This window comes from Anser anser (genome assembly GCF_964211835.1).
Source record: "Anser anser genome assembly, chromosome: 5".
Classification (NCBI taxonomy): Eukaryota; Metazoa; Chordata; class Aves; order Anseriformes; family Anatidae; genus Anser; species Anser anser.
Window position 1 is genome coordinate 31751499 of NC_139725.1, and position 25176 is coordinate 31776674.

The window sequence follows — 25176 nt, forward strand, 5'->3', positions numbered from 1 at the left end:
GTCACAGTAAGAAGGGTCTTTTTATTCACATATGGCATTTTATTTTGAATAGAGTACCAGAGTGCTGTTCTGGCAGAGGGTGAGAGAGGTCAGGTCCTTCACAAGGAAAATCAGCAGCACCAAGAGCTATCCAGAGGCGGGAAGGTTGTGCAGGCAGCCAGCTCCTCTGTGCATCCACAATTCGCATATAGGTGAGTTCACACACAGCAACAGTTTGTCCCCCGTGCCCAGCTGATGAACCATATGGCATCTCTTCATGTAGAAAAACTGAAGATTGGAAAGGTCCCGGGTCAGCTGTTCTGGGGCACAGTTGGGAGGCAAGGAAGACTGAACTGTTGACGACAGGAGCAGGCAAAGATCCCGGTTGCAAGATGTCTTCTGTCCTCCCAAGGGTCCCTTGAAAGAAGCAGATCCTGAGCAAAGATGCTCAGGGAAGCTGACAGCAAAGGAGCCAGGTTCAAACAAATATAGAAATGTCAGGGGCAGCATCTTTAGCTGTTCAACTTAGTGCAGCCAGAAGGAGAAACCCCTTCTGGGAAAAAAAAAAAAAGCAAAGCAAGTGTGAACTGCTTAACTAGCACAAAATAGACATATGTATATTTTTTTAAAAAAGCTCCAGATACTTTAATCCCCACCCATTTATTTTAAATATTTTGTGAACAAACAAGTTTGACTCAAGCTATCTTCTCATGTACTGGGTGGAATACTTTGTAGCTTCCTGCCTGTTTCTCTGATGCTTCTAGGTCCTGCAGAAATAAAAGAGTAAAAGCTGCTTTTGCCTTAAATGCAGCACACTGGGGCTCCAAACTAAATGGGACCGTGATTTGATCCCTCTCTGTTTTTGACTTTGCAACCAAAACCCCAGCCAATTTGCTGAACTCTCCAGTAACCTCCTTAGCTGCTTCTGCCTAAAAGCAGAAAGAAGTGATTCATTGAATTAAGAACATTGAATTAAGGCTCTTTGGTATTGTTTTTTGAGATCAAGAATTCAGGTCAGAGGATGGGGGTTGGGGAGATGATGTTTTCTTTGACTCTGGGAACATCATGGCTTAGTTCTCTTCCGAAATGGTGTTTATCTGTAGTTAAAAGAGAGCAAAGAGCATGAGGAGATGAGTGGTGTAAAGCCTGTGTCCAGCTTTTCAGCTGCATACAGTGGATGCCCTTGCATGCAGCCAGACAGGTGATTGCAATGGGCTTGTCATACCCCCCCAAAAATATTTGTTTTCATGTGCCAGACAAGCACCTTGGGGGAAGCCTGCTTGGTGCCCTGTTCTCAGGGGCTTTGTGCCATTTGCTGTGTGTTTATGGTGTTAATGCTTCCAAGGATTTTAGCCAGAGGGATGCTCTGGGTTGCTGTCCCTGAAGGGTTAACTTGGCTGGCAGGAGTGCAGCACCATGCTGTGCTGAACCAGAGCAGGATTTGATAGAGGCTGCTTTTTTCTGAGGGTGGTGAGTGTTGTTTATGGCAAGTATTAGAGCTCTGATGATAGCAGGGAGACCGCCCTTTCCCATTGGAGGCAAAAAATAAGGTTTGTGATTAAAAAGGCCTTGTGCTGAAGGTCAGATGCTGAATGAAAAAGCTGATGCATCTTTTGCTGTGCTTGTGGACTTTGCAGGTTGAAAATGGATAAGAGCGAGCCCTCAGTGGTGGAGGCCGGCATCGGGGAGAGAGTCAGACTGCCCTGCGCAGTGGAAGCATCGCCAGCTCTCACCATCGAGTGGCAGAAAGATGGGCAGCCCCTCTCCTCTCCCAGGTGAGCTCCCAGATGGCTCTACCATACCTACAGGCAGGTTTGTGGGGAGGAGAGCCCCAATCTCCTGTTTCCTTCCTGAAGGAACAGCTCTGCTGGCCATGCAGGTAGGGCCCATTGTGCTTTATGCCGGGCAGCTTCATCTGTTAGGGCCAGACAGTACTGCCTTACTGCCCTAGCTTCAGTCACCGGTCAGAGCCTGAACACTGAGCTCGCAAGTGAACAGCTGTGATAGAGAGTCTACAAGTGAGCCGAAGCTGGAATTTGTTCACCTACAAGATTAGCAAAAAAGAGGAAACTTGCCAAAAAACACCTGTTATGCAAAACAGGGCAGAGACTCGCAGCAAACAAAGAGATCAGGGTGCCTGCAGTGAACTTCCAGAGCTTTTTATGCTGCTGTCCTGCAACTTTCTTCACCTGCTGCTCCCAGAAAACCAGCTATAGCCAAAAGCTTTTCCGGAGGTCACAGCACTGGTGATGGGATTTCAGGGCCAAGGGTTGTATTGCAGATAGAACTGGGCTGCTGCTAAATCTTCGCTCAGTGTTACTACAAAGTTGTGCGCAAGGTTCTGCCCCTCAGTTCTGGTGGCTGGAGTCCCACCCTGGCCCAAGCGCAGGCTGAGGATGTTTCTGGTTTTGTCCCTCAGGCACAGGCAGCAGTCAGACGGGGCGCTGGTCATCAGCCGGCTCAGCGCTGAAGATGGCGGCTTCTTCACCTGCATCGCCTCCAACGGACGTGACCAGGACCAGCGTCAGGTCCTGCTCCGACCTCTAGGTACCAGACGGGTGGCAGTGTTGCGTGTCTGTACACACACGTGCGCACACTGTGAAACAGGGAGGGCTGGGCAGAGCGTGGGTTTCTGCTCTGGTGATGCCTCTTGGCTTCATACCTCATGTTTAACAGGCAGCTTGAGGGCGACGGAAGAGTGAGGTTCTTCTACCCAATGTAATCTGATGTGCCTAGTAGATCATGGTGCTCCAGACAGCTGAGAAGAGGGACTCCTAGCACAGTGAGAGCGGCTCTTGAGCCTCATTTTTAGGATGCTGGTACGGAATGGGTACAGCAGAAGCAAGAGGCAATAAGGAGGCAGTTCTGCGCACATGGTGTGCTTGTGTCCAGCTGGAGGAAAAAGCTGTTTGAAACCTCTGCTGCTTGCGCTGGCTTGGGCCAAAGCCCTTAGGAAATACGACATTCCCCACAGCAATAGCTGTCAGAACTCCCAGCGTGCTGGTTCAAAGGCCTCGAAGCCTGTAGCTCACCACAGCATATGTTGGACTCTTCCCATGAGGGAATGCGTGGCATTGTCTCCTTGCTAGTGATGATTTCCCTTCTGGCCTAGGAGAACTGAGGATCTCTGGCCTTATGCCAAGCATCACGGTACCCGAGGGAGAAACTGCTCAACTTCGCTGTACGGTGACTGGCAACAATGTGAACATAAGGTGGTCAAGGTGAGCAAAAATGAGACAGAGCTGGCCTTCCCTTCTCTTCTTGAACCTCATCACTAATCCTCCAACTAATAATGCAGGATGCCTGCCAGGTAAGGGAGAAAACCATGGTTCTCAGCCCCAGCTGGCATCACCCACCCTTTCCTAACCAACTTGACCATTACCCTAAAAATCCTAGGCAGATCCTAGGAGTGTGGTCACCAAGTTCACATTCCAGTCACATGAGGAGGAAAACAGACTTTGAGCTAAGATTATATATTAATGTAATGTGTATACATATACACATTACAATAGCAAAAATTAAAGTTAGAAACCAGAGGATGATTTTTGGTTGGTCTTTAGAAGACTCTCTGTGGCTAACCCTAGCAAACGTTTTAGCCCCTGCCATAACAGCATCTCTTCTCCCAGCTTTGTGCTGTAACAATTCTCCCCCTCTACTGTCAGGCGGGAGCAAATGGGAATTTAAAGTGTTTTGGTAAGGGTAAAGGCTGTGTCCTCTTCTCATAATGTTTTACAGTGAAAATGAGTTTGTGCAAGTATGTGGTGGGTTGGGTGGTGTTTTTTTTTCCCTATTTGAAAATAATCAGTTCCATTTTGAAGCTTTCTTGCAAAGGATCCACGGAGATGGATTAGTAATTGTTTCAATCCCTCTAGTCCCAAGCGGTAGGACTGAAGTGGGCCATCTCACAAAGAGAGCTATTCTTCCATATGTAAGTTTGGTATTTGAGTCAACAAAATGATGCAAGTATCAGTATGAATGAAACTTTTTTCAGTGAATAAAATTTACTTTCCTTGGTAACTGGGAGTCCATAGTTCAGGCAGTTTTCTTGCCATGCACGGAGTATTCCAGGAGGAGCAGAACAGATACAATCTTGCTGATATTTTAAACATTTTTAAACAGACTTTTAAGGGAGAGGAAGGAGGTTGCATTGCTCACTGCCCTGTATGTTCCTCAGGCATATGCACAGCTATCAATGCCTGCCAAACAAGCACTGCCAGACCACAACCTGGAGAGAGGGAAACGCACCCTGGATTTTCTCTTAGTTCCTCAAACCTCAAAAATGTGTCATACTGGAAAAGGCAAAGGCTTTATACAGAGCACACAGCTAGCTGCCTCCCGTGGAGGCAGTGGGCTAATAAGCAGACTCGCTCAGGCTCAAATTACTACCTAATTGCAGAGCCAGGTTATGGCAAAAGACGAGGTCTTCCTTTGCACTGAATTTGTAACAATTCACCCCTTTCATGAAGCATCAGTTTCCAAACAGCACAGAGATTTCTTTAGCTCCCATGGGTGGGAACAGTGGTACAAAACGCTTTTCATTACAGGAATGGTGTCCCAATGCGGGCAGACGGTCACCGCATCCACCTGTCCCAGGATGGAAGCCTGATCATAAGCAACGTTCAGTTGGCTGACGAGGGATCCTACACGTGCAGCGCCTACAGCAGCAGCAACTCCGTCAGCGCCAGCACCGAGGTGAAAGTGCTGAGGAACAGGCCTAGTCGTGAGTACAACTTGTCTTCCCTGCTTCTCCGGCACAGGGCCTGCCTCTTGGCCATTGCTGTAAGGCTGCCCACTGTGTGCCCGTCCACCACCAATCTCTGAAACTGGGGAGCAGCAGGAGCCTCTGGGTGAGCTCAAAAGCAGGGTGGTGGAAACAAACCTCCCCGCCAGGGCACTGGGAGCCTCAGAAATCAATCCCAGAAACTGCATTCTCTTTCTTTGTCTAACCAGAGGTGTCAGTTTCTCTTACCCATCCTTGATGTTGGACTGTATTTAAAATAACACCCTTAGAGCTGTCAGGGTGGAGAGAGCAGGAACCTGCTGTGTTTTTTGAGAGGGAAATGAAACCTGAGGACAAGCTGGGGGACTGTGTTTTCAGCTGTCTTTACCTTTTGCTTGGCTGCAGCAGCTGTGAATCACGTTGTGGACCTGAGCAGAGAGTGCGTGGACCAGCCACACCTCGCCAACTGTGACCTGATCGTGCAGGCCCAGCTCTGCAGTAACGAGTACTACTCCAGCTTCTGCTGCGCTAGCTGCTCTCACTACAAGCCGCAGGCCAGCCCGCCGCGTCACAGCGGGTGACAGAGACCTCCAAGGCCACACGAAACAACAGGTGACTGAATACAAGACAGGAATTCTGAACTCTGTCCTTGTACTGCATGAAACTGTTTCGGGAGCTCCGTCCTGCTTGAAAGCTCAAGAGGGTGAATGTAACACTGTAGGGGGTGTAACCATGGAAAGGTGGGAGAACCACCATCCTCCAGCTTACTGCTAACTTCTTCCCCTCCCCACCCCACTCCCTTATGCCTTGCAATAGCTAACCCATCTCCTCACGTAACAGTAGTTGTTGTTCATGGAGGCAGGTGATGCTGGGAATGTAAGGACTGTGACTTTAGAGAGGGCAGATAACCAGCATAAAAGAGAAAGAGCCTGATTCTTCACATAAGGAAGGAGAGAATAGCTCTTAACAAAAGGAAAAAAAAAAGTCTGAAGTGTCTGTAGGTGGGCCTGAACTGTCTCAACTAAAGCACTAATGATTGAGGAACATTTATAATCCTGGGGAGCATTTTCCATCTAAATGCAAAGAACTCTAGCCATTAGAAACAGCTTGATGTGTATAAAGTTAGTGTTCATGTCCTCTGAGAGTACAAGCTCTAACGATGCAGCTGTAATGTCACATACTGTACCTTTTTTATTGCAATACTCAGATAAATTTCTGTTTGGGTCAGTTTGGTTTCTACTTGAATGTGTTCAGCTTTGAAATGCAGAAGCAATGCTTCACAGAAAGCTTAGGACAAAATGGAAGAATACTTTTAGCCCTTTCTAAATGGTAGGGACAATTTAGATGAATATAGGATCATTATTATCTGTTCTGAGATGCTGCAATTTAAATATCAAAATCTCTGGAAAGGATTATCATTATTATATATTATTGTTTTTATTTCAGAGGCAGAACAGTGCTGTTGAATTTAATGCAAAGATAGGCTCTGTGGTAGCATTGTGCTGCTTGGAGAGGCAAATAATATGTACATACAAAGAGTTGTAGGGTACTTTACTTGCTGGAATAAACTTCCTAATGATCTGCTCCAGTCTCAGTTAAGTTCAGGAACGCCTGGCTCTGCACGGGTCCTGGGCTGATTGTTGCTGATACGTGCTAAGAAATGAGGACTTCCAGATGCGGAGCAGCTATAGCTGAAAAGCATCCGTCACGTCTGGGCTAAGACAGAGCAGTAGCTATCTGCGTATGAGGCTCTGAAAGAGAAATTCTCAGGCATTAAGCTAGGTGTGGGTGTGGAGGGTGATATTACATGATGATTTGTTGACCCAGGTGACCAGGCATTTGGTATCTTCAGTATCTCAAAATGGAATTAAAACTTCCAAGCAAAACCACTTTTTTTTTTACAGCCTCCAGAAACATGGTTTCACCCTTAGACCCAGCAGCGACTCCACTTTCCTTATGCCACACTCCCTGCTCAGCCTTGGAGAGGTTACTCATAATAATTAGCACCACATCCCCATTTATTATATGTATAGATGTAGCTGTACATCTAGGCCAGTACACTGATGTGTAGCGTTGGTGTTTGCAGGTGGGTGGTAAGGATTTGTTTTTTTGTGGTTGGGTTGGTTTTGTTTTTCTTCCTACTCTGCTGCTTTAATTTATGGCTTCTACGGAAGGAATCTAATTCTGGGCTGTGATCACACTGCTCTCCGCGCCTTCAGCCCAGAACCAGCGCTCAGGGCAGCAGTAATACATGGGTGTAAATCCCCAGGCTTGGCAGCCTAAAGCTGGCTTGGACGCTAAATCCAGTAAATCAGTTTAGCTGCATCTAAAAATAAGAACTACTAACCTAATGATTGCACTCTCTTCAGCACAGGTATGGCTTCAGGACTGGACACAATGCTTTAAGATGTGAACACACCAAACAGTCTCGAAGCAATCCAGTAAAGGAGCAACAGGTGACACGGTCAAACAGCTATTTGGGGCATTTTTTATTTTCACTTTTTGAGGCCAATGATAGAGTCTGCTTGCTAGAAATGACAAAACTTATTTTCAATGAAGACCCTTCAATTTGGCAATTAGGAAAAACTTCCTCTGCTCTAAGTCATAGAATGTTACAGTGACAAGTTGTGACGTTGCATTCATTGACTATTTGAGGACAACTCAAGCCCTGAGATAAATTCTAATTGTGTTTGTACATAAATTTGCATTTAACATTGCAAAATGGCGCTCTGTACAGGATGTTTTGGTATATAGTATAACTCTGCCTTTAGAGACCACAGACTAATGTAAAATTGTGTAAATTCCAGTCATGTGTGGCAGGTATAGAGGGGAGTTAAGGTCTGTGAACCTTCTCAGGAAGATGGTTAGCCGTTGATTATGCTTACATCAGATCCCTTTCTCCCAGGATAAGCAGTTGTTTCTGTAATAAATCTCTTTCTACTCTGTCAGAGGCTCTATTTTTATACGAGTTAAATAGTTAGCTTTCATTTGAGCTGTATGGCTACATACAACACAGTCAGGGAGTGCTACCTCAAGCCTGGTGAGGTCTGTAATGGGCACCTGTATTCTGACGGACTGGACTTTACAACTGAAGGTACTTTTTTTTTTCCTTGTTGTTTATTCTCTGACCTCTTTCAGATGTGTAACCATAGTAAAAAGGACAGTATTTGAAGGCGTGCAGTTCACTGCTTCAAATACATGCCATGACTATAATAGTTAACTAAGGGGTGTTTGTATTTTGTCTATTTAGCAAGCTGAGATTTTCCTTCTACGTAGCATCACTTAACTTCCTAACTGTTTAATTTTTGATTTGCAAATCAAGATAGCGGTTTTCCTCCCTAAACAATGGATTGTAGGAAGGTCACAGATACCTCCTTTGCTGTTATCCCCTAGGCAGGGGAAGGGTGTAACTGCAGTGGGCTATTTTCATCTGATTGCTGGACACTGCTGTAAAAGTCTAGGGAACTGACAGGAAAAACAAAAACAAAAAAAACATCTATAACATTTTATTATAAATGTTAGTTCTCCAAGCATGTATGACCAAGTATTCACTTGCTTTTCGACAGCTAAGTATTGAGAGCGATTCCAATACCATAAAGAGCGTTGGTCATTACTATTAATACCATACTGAACTTAATTGCTTTATGTAAGAACAAACCTGTGCAGGAAAGAAGCACCAATTTTCTAGACCATGTCACTGTGAGAATCACAGTATGTGTCTAGAAATGGAAACTCCTGGTGAGCTCAAATGCTACGGCCACATCAGGAGACCATTCCTCCCCTTTCAGGTCTGACTTCTTTTCAATGTCTAGAACTACTTCATATGCATAAGACTGAAGTAAAAACCAATCATACTAAAAGAAAAGGGATCAACTTACTGGTAGAACAGCAAGGAGTGAAAATACATTCTCTTCTCCGGTGGCTGTTAGGGTCTTCACTCCTTTTAAAAGCAAAGGGAAGAAAACCAAACTGAGTTTTCCTTTTTGAATGTTAGTGTGCTCATCCTTGTCTCTCTGTAAATATTCAATTAGAAAATTCAGTGATGCAAACCCAGAATCCAATGTTTTCAGTAAAGCCCTCCTTTGCAGAGCTTTAAATAGCTATGGGTCAAAAGGATATTTGCAAGTTCAGTCCTGAAGTTCAAGGTAACATAACATGGCATACAAAGTAATAAGTGTGCAAATACCAACAGTAAGCTTACAGGTTAGCAGGCAGGGCTTTTCTACAGCCACCTAACAACAGGGAAGAAACCCAAAAGGGCAAATCCCGAAAACAGGGAGTGGGAATAAGACAGGGCTTCACAGACAAGGTTTCTACCACCAACATTTATTTCTGTTAAAGCAGATTATAAATCATCAGTACAAATATATATAACTTACATTTGCTTGTAAGGCCAAAGTTTAAAAGTAAAGTTAAAATGAGATGGATTTCACGATTCACCGGAGGCAGAACCTGGACCAGCTGCAGCCTTAACCACAAGGTTTCACAAATCAGTGGAAAAAAATAAAAACAGAAGTTAAAAAACCTCTAAGATCTATTGACAGACAAACAAAAAAATGGGTTCCTAGGTAGCCCCAGGATGTAGATATGATTACGGTAAGTTGTCACAGTAGTGTTAGAACCAATCGATTAAGACAAGAAAACTGCAGCAATACATGAAAGAAAAAAACATACTATATATATATATATATAATATGTAGCTTGATTCCAATAAAAAACAGTTAATTTTCCCCATGGTTTTCAAACCATGACAATACTGTTCTTTAATTTTATTTAAAACTACGATATAATGACTTACTGGTTGTGATTGTTGTTGCAATATGCTACTTACAATGAACAGATAGATACAAGAACAAGCTAGAGCCCCTTTTTCCACCCCCTGATATTACTTACAATAAGAATCAGAGATAAATCAATCTTATATACAATTTCTTACATCCAACCCCCCCCTTTTTTTTTTAAACCTTTGGCAAGATTACTTACAACTCATACGGCTTTTAATATCCACTATTTAAAATATCCTAAATGCATAAAAATAAAAATTTTGGCTTTACTTTATTCTTTACATATAATATTCACTTTGTTACTCAAAATGGAAGCTCAACTTTTTCCACAAACCTAGCTTTTGCTAAGCAGGTGACAATCTCCCACCCATACTTCCCCCCCAAACCCCATTTTTCCCTGAGGGGGAATGTCCAGGACTTGCAGGGCATCAGAAGGACACAAATATAAAATCTGCCTTCCTTTCTGTGAGATAACTTGTTTCTGCAGAACAGGCTTCAGGACTGGGTGCCCACCTCTGCTGTGTTTGACGTCCAGCTTTCCAAGTAAGGAGGGAACGCAGACTGGGGTGGCTCCCGGATTCCTTTTAAACGTTAAACTCTGTGTCTGTTTATACCCTCCCCATAACTGCTCCCTCTTTCTAACCCATTTTCACTCGAAGGGACCTTTGGGATTATCAAAGCAAACTGATCAGAAACAGTCCCCTCTGCTCCCTTTATCCCTCTAGCCTAATGTACAATTTATCTACCCCCGTAGGGCTGCTTAAAGTTCGATCTCAAATGTCTTCTGTAAATCACTCGAGAAGGGGTTAGTTGGAGAGGGATTAGTGCGCTGCTTTGCCTTGCCCTCGAGTGCTGCCCACTGCGCTTCAAAGGGGTCTACCTGCGGAGCAGCTGCGGGAGGCTGCGAATGCTTGTCCTCTGCAGCCCACTTGCCACCGTCAACTCCGTTGAAAGCCGCAGAGCCGTTGTGCTGCGCAGGCGGAGTGAAGAAAGGGCTGCTCGTAGCACTGCTGCTTTCGTACTGAGGGAACGTCTGCTGTTTGACAAGACTGGGCGACTGGTGCGGGTGGGCTGCTGGAGTGTGGCTTGCCGTACCGAAGACGTTGGCTACCATCTGGGAAGGCGTGATTCCCACCACAGGTACGCTCGGGGCTGCGTAGGTCATCCCATTTGCTACAGCGTAGGGCTGAGCTGGAATAAATGGTGGCTGCATGGGCGGTACCACGCCGACCGGCACAGGCTGGGGTGCAATGTAGGTGCTCACGGGGAAGGCTGGTGCTGACTGGGAAGCTGCTGGAGGAGGCTGTAGTAGTGGCTGCGGGGCTGGGGCTGGCTGCTGCTGGGCCCGGACAGTCTTTGAGACCTCTTCCAACCAGCGGTCTGCCTCTGAGGGGGTACGTCTGTGATTTCCTTGGAAGAGACTTGGTGAGGCTGTACCCGAGGAGGTGCCACTCCATTCAGTGCCTGAGAACGAAAGCACGGGAAAGTCATTAATGTTTCTATTCCTTGCCCTTTTATCGGTTAGAAAAAATGGAGGATGCACACAAGGTCAGTCGGGCCACCTCCCTCTGCAGCCAGGAGATCGCTACCCAGAGCCAGAGCATCTCTTTGCAGCCGGTACACTGTTCTGTCACAGGGAGCGTTGGTCAAGAAGGGATGGAGAAGAGTTTCCTCCCTAAAGTGCAGATTTTTGTTTTGTGATGTTTTTGGTTTGTTTTTTGTTATTATTTTGTTCTTTTTTCCTTTTTTTTTTTAATAGCAGACGGCTGAAACTTTAGGACATGAAGAAGAGCTGCCACCTGCCTTCATTACTTAGTGGCAATGATCTAGTCCATAACCTCTAAAATTCCTCTATTAGGGGAATATCAATTTATGCATGTATAGCTCAGGAGTGGTGGACTGCTATAGCACAAAGCTTTATGAAACTTTTTAAGGCTCATTCGCCTTATTTCCTAAATTAAGGCTTTACCCTTTGCAGTACAGCAATGCAATGGCATAAGGAGTTCAAGGCAACATTTCTTTTTTGTCCCATACGTGTTGAAGTGAAGCGTGAGCACTCACTACTATATACATGAACATTTAAGGCAGGACATCTAATCAAATTGCCATGTAATATATAAACTGTACTTACTATGACTTCCTGTTTATGTTCTTTCTCCATCTCCATTCTTCCCTTAGTCTTTTCACAACTCGTGCTGCTAACCTCTCAAATTCTTTTGCAGTGCTCAATGCTTAACATTTCAGATTTTTCTTCTACAACTACAGCTTTATTTTAACTCATTTATCTTCAGTGATTAAAAAATCACCATCATTTCCATTCCTCCTACGCTTTCAAAACCATCTTCCATTAGCTGAGTTCTACAATCTTCCTTCTCCCTACGGTTTTATATTCTCTTCCCTTCCCATAGGACCTCACCAGCTTTTTAATGTGATGAGAGAAGCAACCTGGAATGCTCTGCAATTCATGTGCTATTCAGTGTTTTAGAAAAGTAGAAAATCATTACTGCTCAGTACTCTTCATTCAGTCTAATCGTAGCAACTAGTTAAACTCCACCTAAGATCAGTTCACTGTTGTTTTTTTACAGTGGTAACTCGAAGGCAGAGCTTAAGGTCTCTCTCTTACAGAGTAGACTGACTGGTAATGGGCCTGGTGCTGTTACAAGGGCAAACAGAACCTATTTCACTAGCAAGGTTGTTTCTTTCTGGTGGCACTTGCACCAGGAAATGTTTGTTCATAGCTTTCTAGCGTATTCGTCCATATGGGTGACAGCCATTAAATTACCACCTTACATTGGATATGAATATAGACAAGGACTGTACAGACAGACTAAACTTATTAAACAGAAGAAATTAATTTCTGAAGTCTTCAAGCACCCAACTTAATCTCTCCTTATCTACGTTCATGGCAAGAATGCACAAAAATCATTTTGGGTAAGCATACAGATTCTTTCCTCTTCATCCCCAAACACGTTATTTCATTATTTCCTTTTTTAAGCATCAGATTTCCTAAAACACTGACAAAATAAGAAACAGTCTAGCTTACAGACCCAGGACCAGGGAGTTCATAGCTTCCCTCCATCCACTTGTGCAAAACGCTACTACTTCCAGCTTTTGTTATTGTTCCTTCCACTTTTCATTAAGTGGCACTGACAGCCATCTCAAGGGCTCGATTATGCTTTTGATCCGAGTTCTCATAGCAATGCACAGGATCTACTTCCAATCTTACCGGAGACCATGGCTGCAGCTCCAGTATTAGCAGCAGGAGCATGAGCCCAAGGATTGGTTTCGCGAACTGGCATAGCTGTGGACACAACAGCAGCTTGGGATGGTTTAGCAGCAAGCACACAGAAGGCAGAGGCAGTGCCATTAACTAAAATGGGAGCAGACAACATCAGTGCAATTAATTCATGCAAGGCATGCACATGACTGGAATATTAGTGGGCCATGTCGTAACTGTTAACATACAATTTTAAACACTTCCACATGACAGCAGTTTGTGTAAATTAGCCAAATTGGACTGACAGTTGATGAAGCTCGTAAATTCCATTTCACCAAGCCAACTCGTGTTAACAGTTGTGGGATGGTGGGGTTTTGTTTATTTCATGAGCCCTTCAATTCTCATGACTGACCAAAGTTAAATTTGTTGGTTTTTATAGAAGAGATATAGCTCACCAGAAGTTACAGTATAATTAATTTTAAATTCCAAAGAACAATGGATTTTGGATGCAAAATAACAACTACATTTAACAAGGAGAGGTTTCTTCCCCACACTATTTGTATAAAAGAACATCACTGGAATGAAGATTAGAGGCTACTAAGAGTTCTATAGTTTACGTCTCCGTAGGTTATCTGGGAGTTTGTGTGAAAAATGGTAATCATGGTGGCACAAAATCTTCTTACTGTGCTGGATTTGGTTTCTGTGACACACAATTGTTAAGATTTTTCCGGTTCAGGCGGCAGAATGATTAAAATAGCCATTATCTTAAAGCCAGTCCCTTTTACAGGTAACTATCGTGTGGTAGGTGCATGAACTTTTTGTTAAAAACACAGAAAAACTGAACAGATGAGATGAATAAAGCAGGATGCATGACCCCAAAATACGGATACAGAAAATTAAGATACAAGACTGATACAAGAAATTAAGACTATGTGTTACTGGAAAGCAACATTCTGTGCATTCAAGCCTCGTCCAGCATGACCACAGCAAGCAAAGAAATGACAAACCTTGAAAGGCAGGAGACTGTGGTGCGACTACTGTCACTGGTTTCGTCATGGGGGCTGAAGAGAAAGGATCTTCCGATGGTGTGCTGAAAGCACTGGTGATCTGAGAGCACAGGGCACTAATGCTGTCTGCTTCCCCTTCTACCTCAGGGACTAAAATGTAAATAAAATTCATTAAATAACATTTAAGGGATACAGAAACAATTTATAAATACAGATGTTAAACTGAAATATATTTAGCTTCTTTATCTCTTAGATGTTTCGACTACTGACTTGGAGGACAGCCTTTTTTTTTTTTAATTTAAATTGGGTGTTGAAGACCTGACAGAAATAGAAAGAACTGTAGAAATACAAAGCCATATCACTGTATTTTATGACATAGCAAGAGGGTAAGGAGATCAGTGTTCCAGATTTCAAGTCAGTCATCACGTCTTCTCTATGTTAATGCAAGAGAACGTTCATTTCATAAAATAAAAGGTTTTTCTATAGCTTTTAATATGAGTTCTAAATCTTTCAGTATTAAAGTGTTAAATATACCAAGGATTTGGCACTAAGATTTGACATTTTGTGAAATGAAAGTACTTATGATAGATTTAACTATTCCAACACTGTACTTGTACAGAAACCAGATGAAGTATAAACATGTTGACAGCAATATGTAGAGGCAAGTTAATTCAAGAGTGTCAATTGCCGTAGTTCAGTGGTAGCTGAACTCACTAGCTCCTGTGTTAAAATTTTGAAAGCAGAAGTTGAGCGCACAAGTAAAATGGACACTCAGTTTTAAACCAAATATCAGTACAGTGCAGATAAAGTAACATTGGAGTAAAACTACTGACTTACCAGCTGCTCTCCTTATTTCTAATTGCCCAACTTTTCAGAAGTACTGCTCATCAGTCCTTCATTGCACCGAACTGACACGAGCAGGCATAATTAAGCAGAAATGGAACAGTACAAAAACCACAGGATGGGTGGATATGACATGCAGTATATTGAACATTTAGGGGGAGGTGTGCCCAAAAATTGATTCTTTGAGGGATATTCCAATATAGCACCTATCGTGTGACATTAAACAGCACCGGCAGTTTCATATACAGGAACGTGCATCAAATGCTCTGAATTAGGAAGAATTCAGATTGTTGTGTGCTCAGCCAGCGTAAGTCCAGTAAGCAGCACACCACTACTGTTAAACTGATTAACTCAACACTGGTCTTAAAGCACAGGTCACCAAATAGGTATTTTTGTTGTGTTTTTTTTTCCTTTGCCACAGAGATTTTTATTTTAAAGCTTAAACCCTAAAAGTAGCTCTGTTGCCAAGTTGAGAGTACAGCTGTCCTGCAGGATAACCTAGCTAAAGGGATTCCAGGCTATTGTGCAAGGTACTGATCACCCCAGATGTTTATGTTGGGATGACTCTATAAAACCCCACTACCACCATGTGAAACCTGTACCATGCAGTATTGGTGCAGCCAGTTGTGCCACCTAAACAGAAAAGTTCCTTCTAATGCAAGGTGGAAAGCAGTTTCTTTCCTCTCAGAAAGAAGAGCTCAGAAGGGCCGACAGAGACTGCAGAAAAACGTCACATGAACCCACGGCCTGTGGTTAAGGCCTTGACAGGATTTGTCTCTCGAGATGCCCTGGCATTAAGAGGAGGAACTGGTTCAGTGACTCAGAGGGAAGAGCAGCATCTACTAATTCACTAACACCGTTCCTGGAACACTTCAAGCTGTGCTCCAGTATTTCAGAAAACGATTACAGCTGCTTGCCTTCTGAATGTGAATACAGTATTTGAAATTCTTGCATATTCCAGAGGTAGAGGTTTTCTGACCTGACAATGTTTGCTCATGAGAAATGATTCACATGAGGCAGGAAGAAGGATTTACTACACATAATGAGTTATTTGAAGCCACAGACAAGGAAAGGAGGAAGAGACAATTTAAGGAAATGTTTCACTGGAGGCATTTGATTTTACCTGAGTTTTTCATGGGGAAATCAGTCTTCCTTTGCACTGTTGAAGGCAGTTCATTTATTCGCAAGGACAACTGGCGCTTAAAAGGAGACATCTTTTGACTAAGGGCAGGGAAGCCCCGGAAAGAACCTTGCCTGGCAAGCTGTTCTATAGGGGCATGCCTTCGTGGAATAGCGTGGGGATTGCTCATTTCTTTATCCAGAGAGGCAGCAACATCAGTAGTAGGAGAGGCTGGGGAGCCAGGAGAGGGGGCAGTATTGGTTGGTGCAGCACCTGGTGCTACTGTTTTCATTTCTGTTTCAACTGTTGGAGGAAATATGGTGAGGTTAGATGAATAAAGCAATATATTGTTCAACTGCCTGCCCCTACTCCCATTTGTTCTGAAAAGAGAAACTGCAAGAATTTGCATAGCTAGTACTCTTCCAACAAACAGGTTTCTAATACCACTGCAGAAAAATTATTTCTTTGTACCTTCATAGGCTTCACCATGTCACTTTACATATATCCATTCTCCAAAGCAAAGCTTACTAAGGCTAGCCACTTCTTAGAAACGATGGCCTTGTATATGTAGTCTTCCTAGCTGTCCCTGAGACCACTGCTCTAGAAACACCTGTAATTCATTTATGATTAAGACTGAAAAGTGTACTGTGTGTCTGAGGCCTTTATTTTGCCTCAAGTAGAGCTAGAAGAATAAATCACAGCCAAAATATTACTACTAACTTTATTCAGTTAATGAGGGTGGTGTAGCTCAGCAGCTGCAGGGAACAGAACAGCTCTAGGAGCTTCTTTCAAAAGCCACCCTCCTACCCCTGCAGAATCAGCAGCAGTGGCCAAGCACCCTGCACAAGCTCCGGCAGGCCAGAGTTAGCACTTAACAGGTTAGGCCGCATTCAGTGCTCCAACAGCAGCTCCTCAGCAACCCCAGGGAATACATTACAGAGAGATGGAAGTGAGCTGCAAAGCAGATCCAGCCCGAGCTGGCAGGCCTTGCTAGCATCAGCAACGTTTACAATGCTTTCCAAACTTCATACAAGAAACAATGACTGTTTTTGTTGACACATCAACAGAATAACCAGAAGTCTGGTAAAAGCAGAGCCGCACTGGAGATTTCTGAGGAGCTGGAGTGGTCAGAGGAACTAATTATGTTGTCTTGCAAGCTTCAGTACCCATGAGCTGCAGCTGCTCGTTCAAGTGAAACTTTTCTAATCAGTCTTTCTTGGAAAGGATTTCACACACCTTCATTGAGTCAAGACTTTGACTCATGCCCTCCAGTAACAAAGGCCTTGTGTTTAAGCTTCATTTAGCACATTCTAAAACTAACGTATGGGAACAAGCAGATGGATGATGAAAACGAAGATTAAAGTTTTGCAATAGAGCGGCAGAATAAAACTTGCTATGGAAAGTTCAACTCCACTGTAAAGAGGACTGTAGACAATATCTATAATACTTACTTTTTGTTAGTTGTAGAATGACAAGTAGAACTGTACTGGTAATAAAACTTGGGTAAGAAATTCTACTTTCACTTGAATTTGAGAACACTGCCATGTTTTAAATGGCTAAGTAGTAAAAACGAGCTCCTCTCAAAACAGCCAGTTACTATTTTTGAATATAACTAGTATGTGATTTTTGGTGGTTTGTGTTTGGTTTTGGTTTTATTTTTAGAAAGCACACTGTGATCGACCTGTACTTCCCTCATGCAATATAAGTATACAGAAACTTTGTAACATGCTCTAAAAAGTGAAATAAAACTACACTGTTTTCTAAGAAAAACGACACCGCTTTCTGTTCATTTACAAAAACCTTTACACAACAAAAAGGATTACTTCAAGTCTGGCAAAGCTCTTATATTTTCATAACTTTTTTCTAATAAGGCCCTTCAGTATGGTGCCTATGATGCCCTCTGCCATAAAGCAGGCAGACAAAACAAAGCGGAAGCAGCTTTGTCCAGTTGCTTTCACATATGAAGCCCCTTGCACTTTTTCTTGAGGAAATAGGGAAAAACGCCCTAGGACTGAATCTGGGAGCGCTTTTCATCTTGCAAAGTGACAAGTGTCTGGAAATATGATTTGTACATAACCAAGTTTGAGAGAGGGAATTTTGCGAGGATGTTAAGCCCTGTCCTTGCAGGGGCTCTACAGTGCCTCAGTGCTTGTTCTGCTCACTATGGACGACTGTGTAAGTTGCACCCCGTACCTTTAGCATCCGGCATCTGTCTCATAATTTCCTCTCTTTCTGCTTGTTCAGTAGCTGTAGTGACCCTGAATGACCCTTCTCTAGTGAATGTGGTTCTGCTGGCATCAAAGGTGGCAGTCACTCCACACTCCTTCTCTCGCTTCTGCTTGCGCTCCAGGCACGCTGCAAATGCACAGCCCACGGCATGACTCAACCTTTCCCCCTGTACAAGACAATATTGCATCATACAGTGACTGGAACAGCAACATCCATGTGCTTCAAACATTGCAAACTGATAACCTGCCCTTACAAGAGAAATCTAATTAAGGCATTAAAGAGAACTACTGTAATTGGCCACCTTGTATGCCTCTAAAATTAAACCTGATAGATAAAGACTCACAACCACAAACGCACAAGCACGAAGGCCACCCAGGACTGAAAGACTGTCAGACAATCTGTTTAGCTCAACTGCTACTACAATAGTAGTGTGATAATGTGCCTGCACCGATCCCTTGCCTCTGGATACATTTGTGCACAAAGGAACTCTTGTGATGCCATTTTATGCAGGTTTAAGTCCTGAAGGATAGGTAAATGCTATTCTCAAACAGAAAAGGTTTACAGAGGGTGCAGGGAGACAATACTGTTGTGTGCAAACATGAAACTTGAAAGTACAACTGACTACAAATATCCCTTAATGGCCCTGACCAATTGCAGAAATTAGCATTGAGAGCGCCTTCCAGAAGGTACTTCCATGATTAACCAGTGAGGTCAAAAGGATCCACTGCCCAATAACTGCAATAAGGAAATGAAATTCAAGTCAGAGGAAGTCTGGCACTCCGGCTGATACAGAGGCTGCAGCTGAGTCAGAGGTGCTATTACTAACAGTAGCTCACCTCATCTGCAATAATCAGTAAATGAACTGACCTGCTATACACAGAAGGAAATAAAAATGCTCCAGCTCTAACATACATTTAAATGGGAATTTCTAACTTGTTTCTCATTAAAGAAAGCCATTGTGTAATAGTCAGATTCCATAAAAAGCCACGTAAGTAAAAGACTAGATCAGGGAGTTAAATGACTTAACTCTACACAGCAGAAGACTGATATAGGTAACTTGCTTTCAAACCTTCTAATGCAAAAATCTCTAACATTTAGAAGGAAATAGGACCCTAATTTAACTCATTTTAGCTCCATCCCTTAACATTTGCATACAAGAGGCTACATTCATAACCAGTCTGTATTTACTCACTATGATTTTTATCCTGGAAAAACTGTCACTGCTGTTTCAGTTTTTGGCTGTATACACTTTCAGATGAGAGTATCTTCTGTCTATTTTTAGAAGAGTAGTTCCCTTCTGCTACAGATATCTGAGGCTGACTGCATTCCATTTACACACCATGCTGGGCACCGTTTCTCTCCACAAGAAGACATCACAGAGGAATGGCAAACAATTCAGATATAAAGAATTAGAACTAAAATAATTTTTAAGGAAAAAGTAATATTTTAGCTGAAGTCAAAATGTATCACAGTATTCTGCGTAGTTAAGTTTTCTTAGTGTAACTTGCAGCTAGAAGCAGGAAGACATACGCCGTAACAAAACTTACCGTGTCCTTTACAGCCATGAAGCAGTGGCATATCCAGCGTCTCGTAGTGCCATCTCGACAGATGTATGAGAATGCCCGGTCAAAGTTCCTGTCTGGCGCGCAGAAAGAAACCTTCTCTATTGTCTGATCAACTATAAGATCCTAGAGGATCCCCAAAAAAAGAAACATGAGGAAATGTGGAGAAACAATGGAACAAGTCATTTTCAGTGCTAGCTGCAAAATGCATTACATTAAAAAGATGATAACCTCACTTGGCTACAATTATTTGTCAAATGATTTTGCCATTCAGAAACTATTCCCAGTATGAACAAAAAAGGACAGACCTCTTCTTCCACCAGCCATCTTTGGTAGAAGTGCGACAAGGCAACCACTTAAGAACTCAGGAACACAATTCTTAAGATCTCTCCTCTAGACTATGGAGCTAACTTGGGGGAAAGGGGAATTTTTGTTTCATTTTAATTTTACTGTGCTCTAGCAATCAAATCTCTAGTGTGGTTAAAATACAATCCTGAAAATTAATGGGAGAAGTCTACAAATGTGAAAAGATCTAGCAGCTACAACACAAAAAGCAAAAGCTAACACGCCAATTAGATAAGCAAGGATGAAATGGAAAAGCACCAGCAGTACTGGTAGTATCAAACACCCCCGATTTGTTCCTACGAACTGATGGGAGAAGTGTTTGTAAAAAAGAGATAGTATAATTTAAGAACTATGCTATCTTCATTAAAAAAATATTTTTTCAGTGTTTTTCAGAATTGTTTCTTTTTTTTGGTGGTTAGTACTTGGTATCTGTGCTAATGTATTCAACCACCAGGAGGCAATATTATATTCTCTTTTTAAGCCCTATGCTTTTAATTACCTCCAAGGTCTGCACATCTTATTAAAATTCATTTTAAAGGATGAAATATATGCAGTAACATTTCTAAATATATACATTTGTTGTTTTTTTAAAGGCAATCAGTAGACCAAATTCACCTGCCTCAGTATGTTTGTATTTGATATTAAATTCTCAAAAGACAAACTCCAGAGCTGATGAAGCATACCCTAACAACAGCCCTGGAGATGTCTACCCACAGAGCAGGTGTTCATCGGGTAGCTACACTGCAGAGGGATATGAATTATCTCTACCTGATCCTCAGTGTTGGCTTGCAGAAACCATCTTTTAGGTCAACAAAGTAAGGGTTAAATGACATGAATAACGAACAAATTAGTTTCAGACTAATTAAAATTGTTCTGATTGCCACGTCATCTTTTAAAACACTAGTAACCTTACAGAGGCAAGCCTAAAGCTCTTCTTTCTAATTGCCTACATCTAGCTAAATCCAAGAATTGTTTGCTTTTACCTGTACACAGGCACTTTTGTGCTACACATTGTGCTATTTCACAATAAAAAAATCTAAAACAATCTAGGAGGAAGCCATGAATACATTAGTCTTCGACTTGAGACCAACAGCTTAGATACTAGAATTAGGAATTACAGAATTTGATATCCATTTATCTTAAATTTGAAGGGAATTTAAGATGTTTAATATAGAGACAACCCTATTTCATTTATTCTCCTCATCATATTTCTGGAAGCTAGATCTCGTTCATTCAGACCTATTCTGGGATTTGGATGCATTGAAAATTATATTGATTAACATGAACTTCCTCGTGTATTTCTCTCATGGCCTTCTGCAGTTGTACAGAACAAAAGCCAAGAGACTTGCTACAAGTTCACTGTCAACAGTACTCATCAGGAAGAACGGTTCTTCAGGCAAATACAACAAAAATAGCTCCAAGCTTCTGCTACCTGCCACACTTTATCAAATGTGGTTTCAGAATACTGTGAAATTAATAGAGAAACAAAATTAACAGGCGTACATATGTTTACCAAGCAAGAAATGATTAAACCAACTATACACAAATCTTTCTTTCAGATACCAACAGTTGCATTAAGACAAAGATTGATGTTCATTTAAAGTTACAGCATATATGTTATTATAAAGAAACTTTGAACTTCTGTCCAGTGAAATCTAACCTTTGTTTTCTCATCTACAACTCTGAGTCCATCCGCCGAAACCCATAGGACTGCTTTAACTGCCTTCTTCCCAGTCTTTCAAAAAAAGAAAAAGAAAGAGAAAAAAAACAGCTTTATGTCAACGGTATCAGACTGCCACCCATTCCCCCTTTCCAAGAACCATAACATTAAGTGTAGATGAAGTCCACGTTCAGTGGGATGCCCAAAGCCAGATACTCAATCGAAGTTGCAAAACATTCAGAGAACCAAGCCAAAGCCAGTATTTAAGAAAGAGCACATTATGGGGATGGGGAGAGGGCACGGAACAGGTGGAGTCAAAAATAGGGTGTACATCCATGTACAGTAAAGGATTCAAGACTGACCAAGTGGGTGAAGAATTCCACTAAAGAGTCAGATAACACTAATTCATAAGGAGTTACACCCCAGGTAGCTTCTTGAGTGAAGTTTAAACACAGGAAAATTCTTACCTGGTATTTCCACCAGCCCTACCCTCTGCCCCCATACTAGCATGGCAGAACCATGGCATCAGCTCAAACCAGTGTTAAAAGCACCCAGAAATCATTGGTTATGGTGTTATGAGCTTAATGCTAAGATCAATCATCCAAACACGTTTTACTAATTTATTGAGAGGCGAATGTCACACCTTGGAAGAGAGCTAGAAAAATGTGATTTGTTAACCATTGGATGCGTATCTTGGAAAAGCAATTGTGCGGCAGGCTGAAGCAGCGGAGGAGCACTCTGGCTGTTATCCAAGATCTGACTGTGGGAACTTTCAGCTGCCACAAGCTGAGGGTGAGTAAAAGTGGGAAACACAGGAAGGCTTCAGGAGCTGTATCAACTACAGATTCTTTTTAAACTGTTTATGTTTTAAGGGAGAATTGCAGAAAACAGTATAAACACAAGACAACATTCCTCTGAAACGAATTCATCAGATAGGCACAACGTGTCGACATAATCTATGGCTTGTTACAGAGAACTACTACCACCAAAACCTCACTATTTTTACTGTGTTACTTTGATTTAACGTGCCATACTCTTTTTTCTTTTTTTTTAAACCTTTAAGTTAATAAACTATTCTCCCCCTTAACTTTTTTTGAAGCACTAGGTTTAGTTTGGGGCTGCTAATGGCAGCTGCCACTGACCACTGCAGGAAAAGAACAGAGCAACAACAGAAAAAGAAGGGTGGTCGGGGGGGGGATATCAACTAGTGGCTTTGTGCAAGAATTGCATTTTATTTTTAATAATTCACTACAGATGCATATAATTTATAATCATATGGCACATAACTGAGCAAGGATACATTCTGGCATAAGCTACTGCATGTTCCAAATTAGCAACTCTGATTTTATCATTGTAAGGATGATTTTTATTTTTATCATCATCATCATCTCGGACAGATAAATCACCTGCTATATCACATTGGTTTCACTCTCAGAGAAAGCAGAAAGCGTGAAGAAAACCAGCTTGGCGGGACTTGTGTTTGTTTTTGGGAAGGAACTATCTGTCCCAATTTCTGAAGCAGCAATGACAACCAGAGCATTTTCAGACAGCTTGGTGAGAACAGAGAACTGCACTGACTTGTGCAGAACAGCGAATAAAAGAGAGAAGAGAGAAAGTAAGCACAGTATGAAAACAAGCTACAGAAGTGCTTGCAGAAGCAAGTTTCTAAATGTCCATCCAGCCTGCTGAATATCCCAGAGAAGGTCTGAAGAAAAACTTTCAGACTCTGGAATGCCTAATGGAAAGACTATTATTCACAAAAGAGGATGTATTTAAAGTTACCATCATAGACGTTAAAAAACATTTTAGCATTTAAAAGTTGCCTGTAATTTTTGGTCTTAAGAGGCAGTAAACATCAACGAGCATAAAATATAGTATGTATTTTCAGTGCTTGGGTAGCTTTCATAGCCTAAAAATCCCTGTTAATCCCAACGAGAGATGACTTGTAGAGATTTATCTCAAACTGTTTTATGAAGGAGTATCAGTTTCTTAAAAGCCATTAGTAGTCTTAAAATCCTCATTTCAAGTGACACGAAAAATTGAGAGAAGACAACACCTAGGGGTAACTGCTCAGTTTGGACTACCATCATATCCCTCATTTGGACTACCAACAAACTAGGATGTCTTTTCCCAGCAAACAAAACCAACCTTCTGTCTGCAGAGTGAAACAGTGAATGGTTTCTGAAGTTTGCATTGAACAAGTTGGGTTTAACTCAGATGGATACTTCATAAAGCAGTACTGAACTTCTGCAGAGCTAGTCCTCATCTGCTATTGTACTAAATGAGGACTTAAAAATAGCTAAGACATGGAACTCCATGTTTCTCAAAATAAAAATAAAAGGCTAAAGGGCTGAATAATCCTCCTCTCGCACTGGAAACGTAAGCTTCCTCAAGCAAGATAATCAAATGCAGGTTTGTTACACTAAGAGAAAGCCAAAGCAAGTCTACCTTCCAAATCCTTTATTCTAGATTTATGGTGGATGCAATGCTTAGAATAAGTTCTTACCCTCTCTATCCTAAAGCCACAGCTACTACCATTGGGAAACATATGATTTTTCCATCTACTGAATCCTCATTTTATCTGTGGAGAGATTGATGTATTAAAGAACACAGCTTTGCCAAATTAGTTTATATTGGCTACATAAAAATCAATGTACTACTCTATTAACGTGGGATATTGCCAAGTAGATCGTGATTAGAATGTAGATCTGTTTGCACTCCTGATACAGATATGTGTATATCAGGACTCATCTAGACGTCCGTATCAGTAGGCTGTCTTCACATACATGCTGTTGGATGACGACGCTGCTAGAGTGGAGCCACTCAGGGCACCAGCTCCCAGGAGCCTGATTTGGCAGCGCTGAATCAGCCGTGATAGGAAGCTCACTTCTTAGCACTTTCTATGAGGTTGGTAATCTGCTCCAGCACGAGATTCCTTCTCTTACTCCTTTCAGAGCCCTCAGAAGCCTCAGGAAGGCAGGTGAGGCACCCTCAAGAACAGAAGGCAAGGCTAAAAACAAAGTGTGAGGAACTCTCAGACAAGCAGGCAGTGCCCTAGACATGGGCATCAAGGACAAGAAAATGAAGCCGACTAAAGCCGAAATGCATAGCTCCTGAACAGCAGCGCTGGACATGACAATTGGGCTTTCAGAAGTGATAGGAACATGGAATTAAGGAGCAGCTGCACTCTAAGGTGGAAAGTAAATTTTTAAGGATACCAAAACAGAATGAATGCTGCCCAGCAATGCATTTTTAAATACTTCTAAACCATTCCTAGTCTTTTGGCCGATTACAGAGTTCTCAATATCTGCCTATTTTATTCTGGCAAGGGACTTAAAAACAGCTGTATCTGAAGCCTGAGATATACAAAAAGAAAAATGTTCATCTCAGTCTCTGCACAAAACATTGTATGCCAAGAAATACATGTACTCAGTGGAAGCAAAACATGAGAAAGATCATTGAATCTGTACTACTATTCATTAACACAGAAAAGGCTTAGTTCTGAAATATGGAGAGCTGCCTAAAAAGGCTGCTGATTCAGTCACTTTCTGTACACAAAGCGAAACAGCAGAAGTCTAACCTGGAGCTGGCAATGGACATCCTATTTTTATTTAAAGTTGCAAATGAAGTATTTTCAATGTCAGGTCCATGACTAAAAAACACTTCCTGACACAACTCATTCAGATTTACTTTTCTGGCGGAGAAAAAAG

General features: G+C 42.2%; 2 protein-coding genes across 32 annotated transcripts in view; one reads left to right on the forward strand and one right to left on the reverse strand.

Annotated features, from left to right (window-relative positions):
• PAPLN (papilin, proteoglycan like sulfated glycoprotein) overlaps positions 1-7644 on the forward strand; it is a 78898-nt gene extending 71254 nt beyond the window's left edge. For 8 of the 16 annotated variants that reach the window (XM_083839267.1, XM_083839254.1, XM_083839268.1 and 5 more), the window contains 7 exons: positions 53-191; positions 1617-1754; positions 2399-2526; positions 3092-3200; positions 4524-4699; positions 5105-5311; positions 7069-7644. In XM_083839267.1, coding sequence (XP_083695393.1) covers positions 53-191; positions 1617-1754; positions 2399-2526; positions 3092-3200; positions 4524-4699; positions 5105-5280 — 866 coding nt within the window. In that variant the 3' untranslated portion in view covers positions 5281-5311; positions 7069-7644. The remainder of the gene's footprint in view (positions 1-52; positions 192-1616; positions 1755-2398; positions 2527-3091; positions 3201-4523; positions 4700-5104; positions 5312-7068) is intronic. The other 8 variants (XM_083839260.1, XM_083839261.1, XM_083839259.1 and 5 more) reach the window with 5 other exon arrangements.
• A 1365-nt stretch (positions 7645-9009) lies between these two features.
• The window catches only part of NUMB (NUMB endocytic adaptor protein), a 95479-nt gene continuing 79312 nt past the window's right edge, over positions 9010-25176 (reverse strand). For 10 of the 16 annotated variants that reach the window (XM_083839316.1, XM_083839314.1, XM_083839301.1 and 7 more), the window contains 7 exons: positions 21467-21541; positions 19447-19587; positions 17864-18065; positions 15674-15973; positions 13708-13857; positions 12710-12853; positions 9010-10947 (listed from right to left, as the gene is read on the reverse strand). In XM_083839316.1, the coding sequence (XP_083695442.1) occupies positions 10244-10947; positions 12710-12853; positions 13708-13857; positions 15674-15973; positions 17864-18065; positions 19447-19587; positions 21467-21541 (1716 nt within the window). In that variant the 3' untranslated portion in view covers positions 9010-10243. The remainder of the gene's footprint in view (positions 10948-12709; positions 12854-13707; positions 13858-15673; positions 15974-17863; positions 18066-19446; positions 19588-21466; positions 21542-25176) is intronic. The other 6 variants (XM_083839307.1, XM_083839305.1, XM_083839303.1 and 3 more) reach the window with 1 other exon arrangement.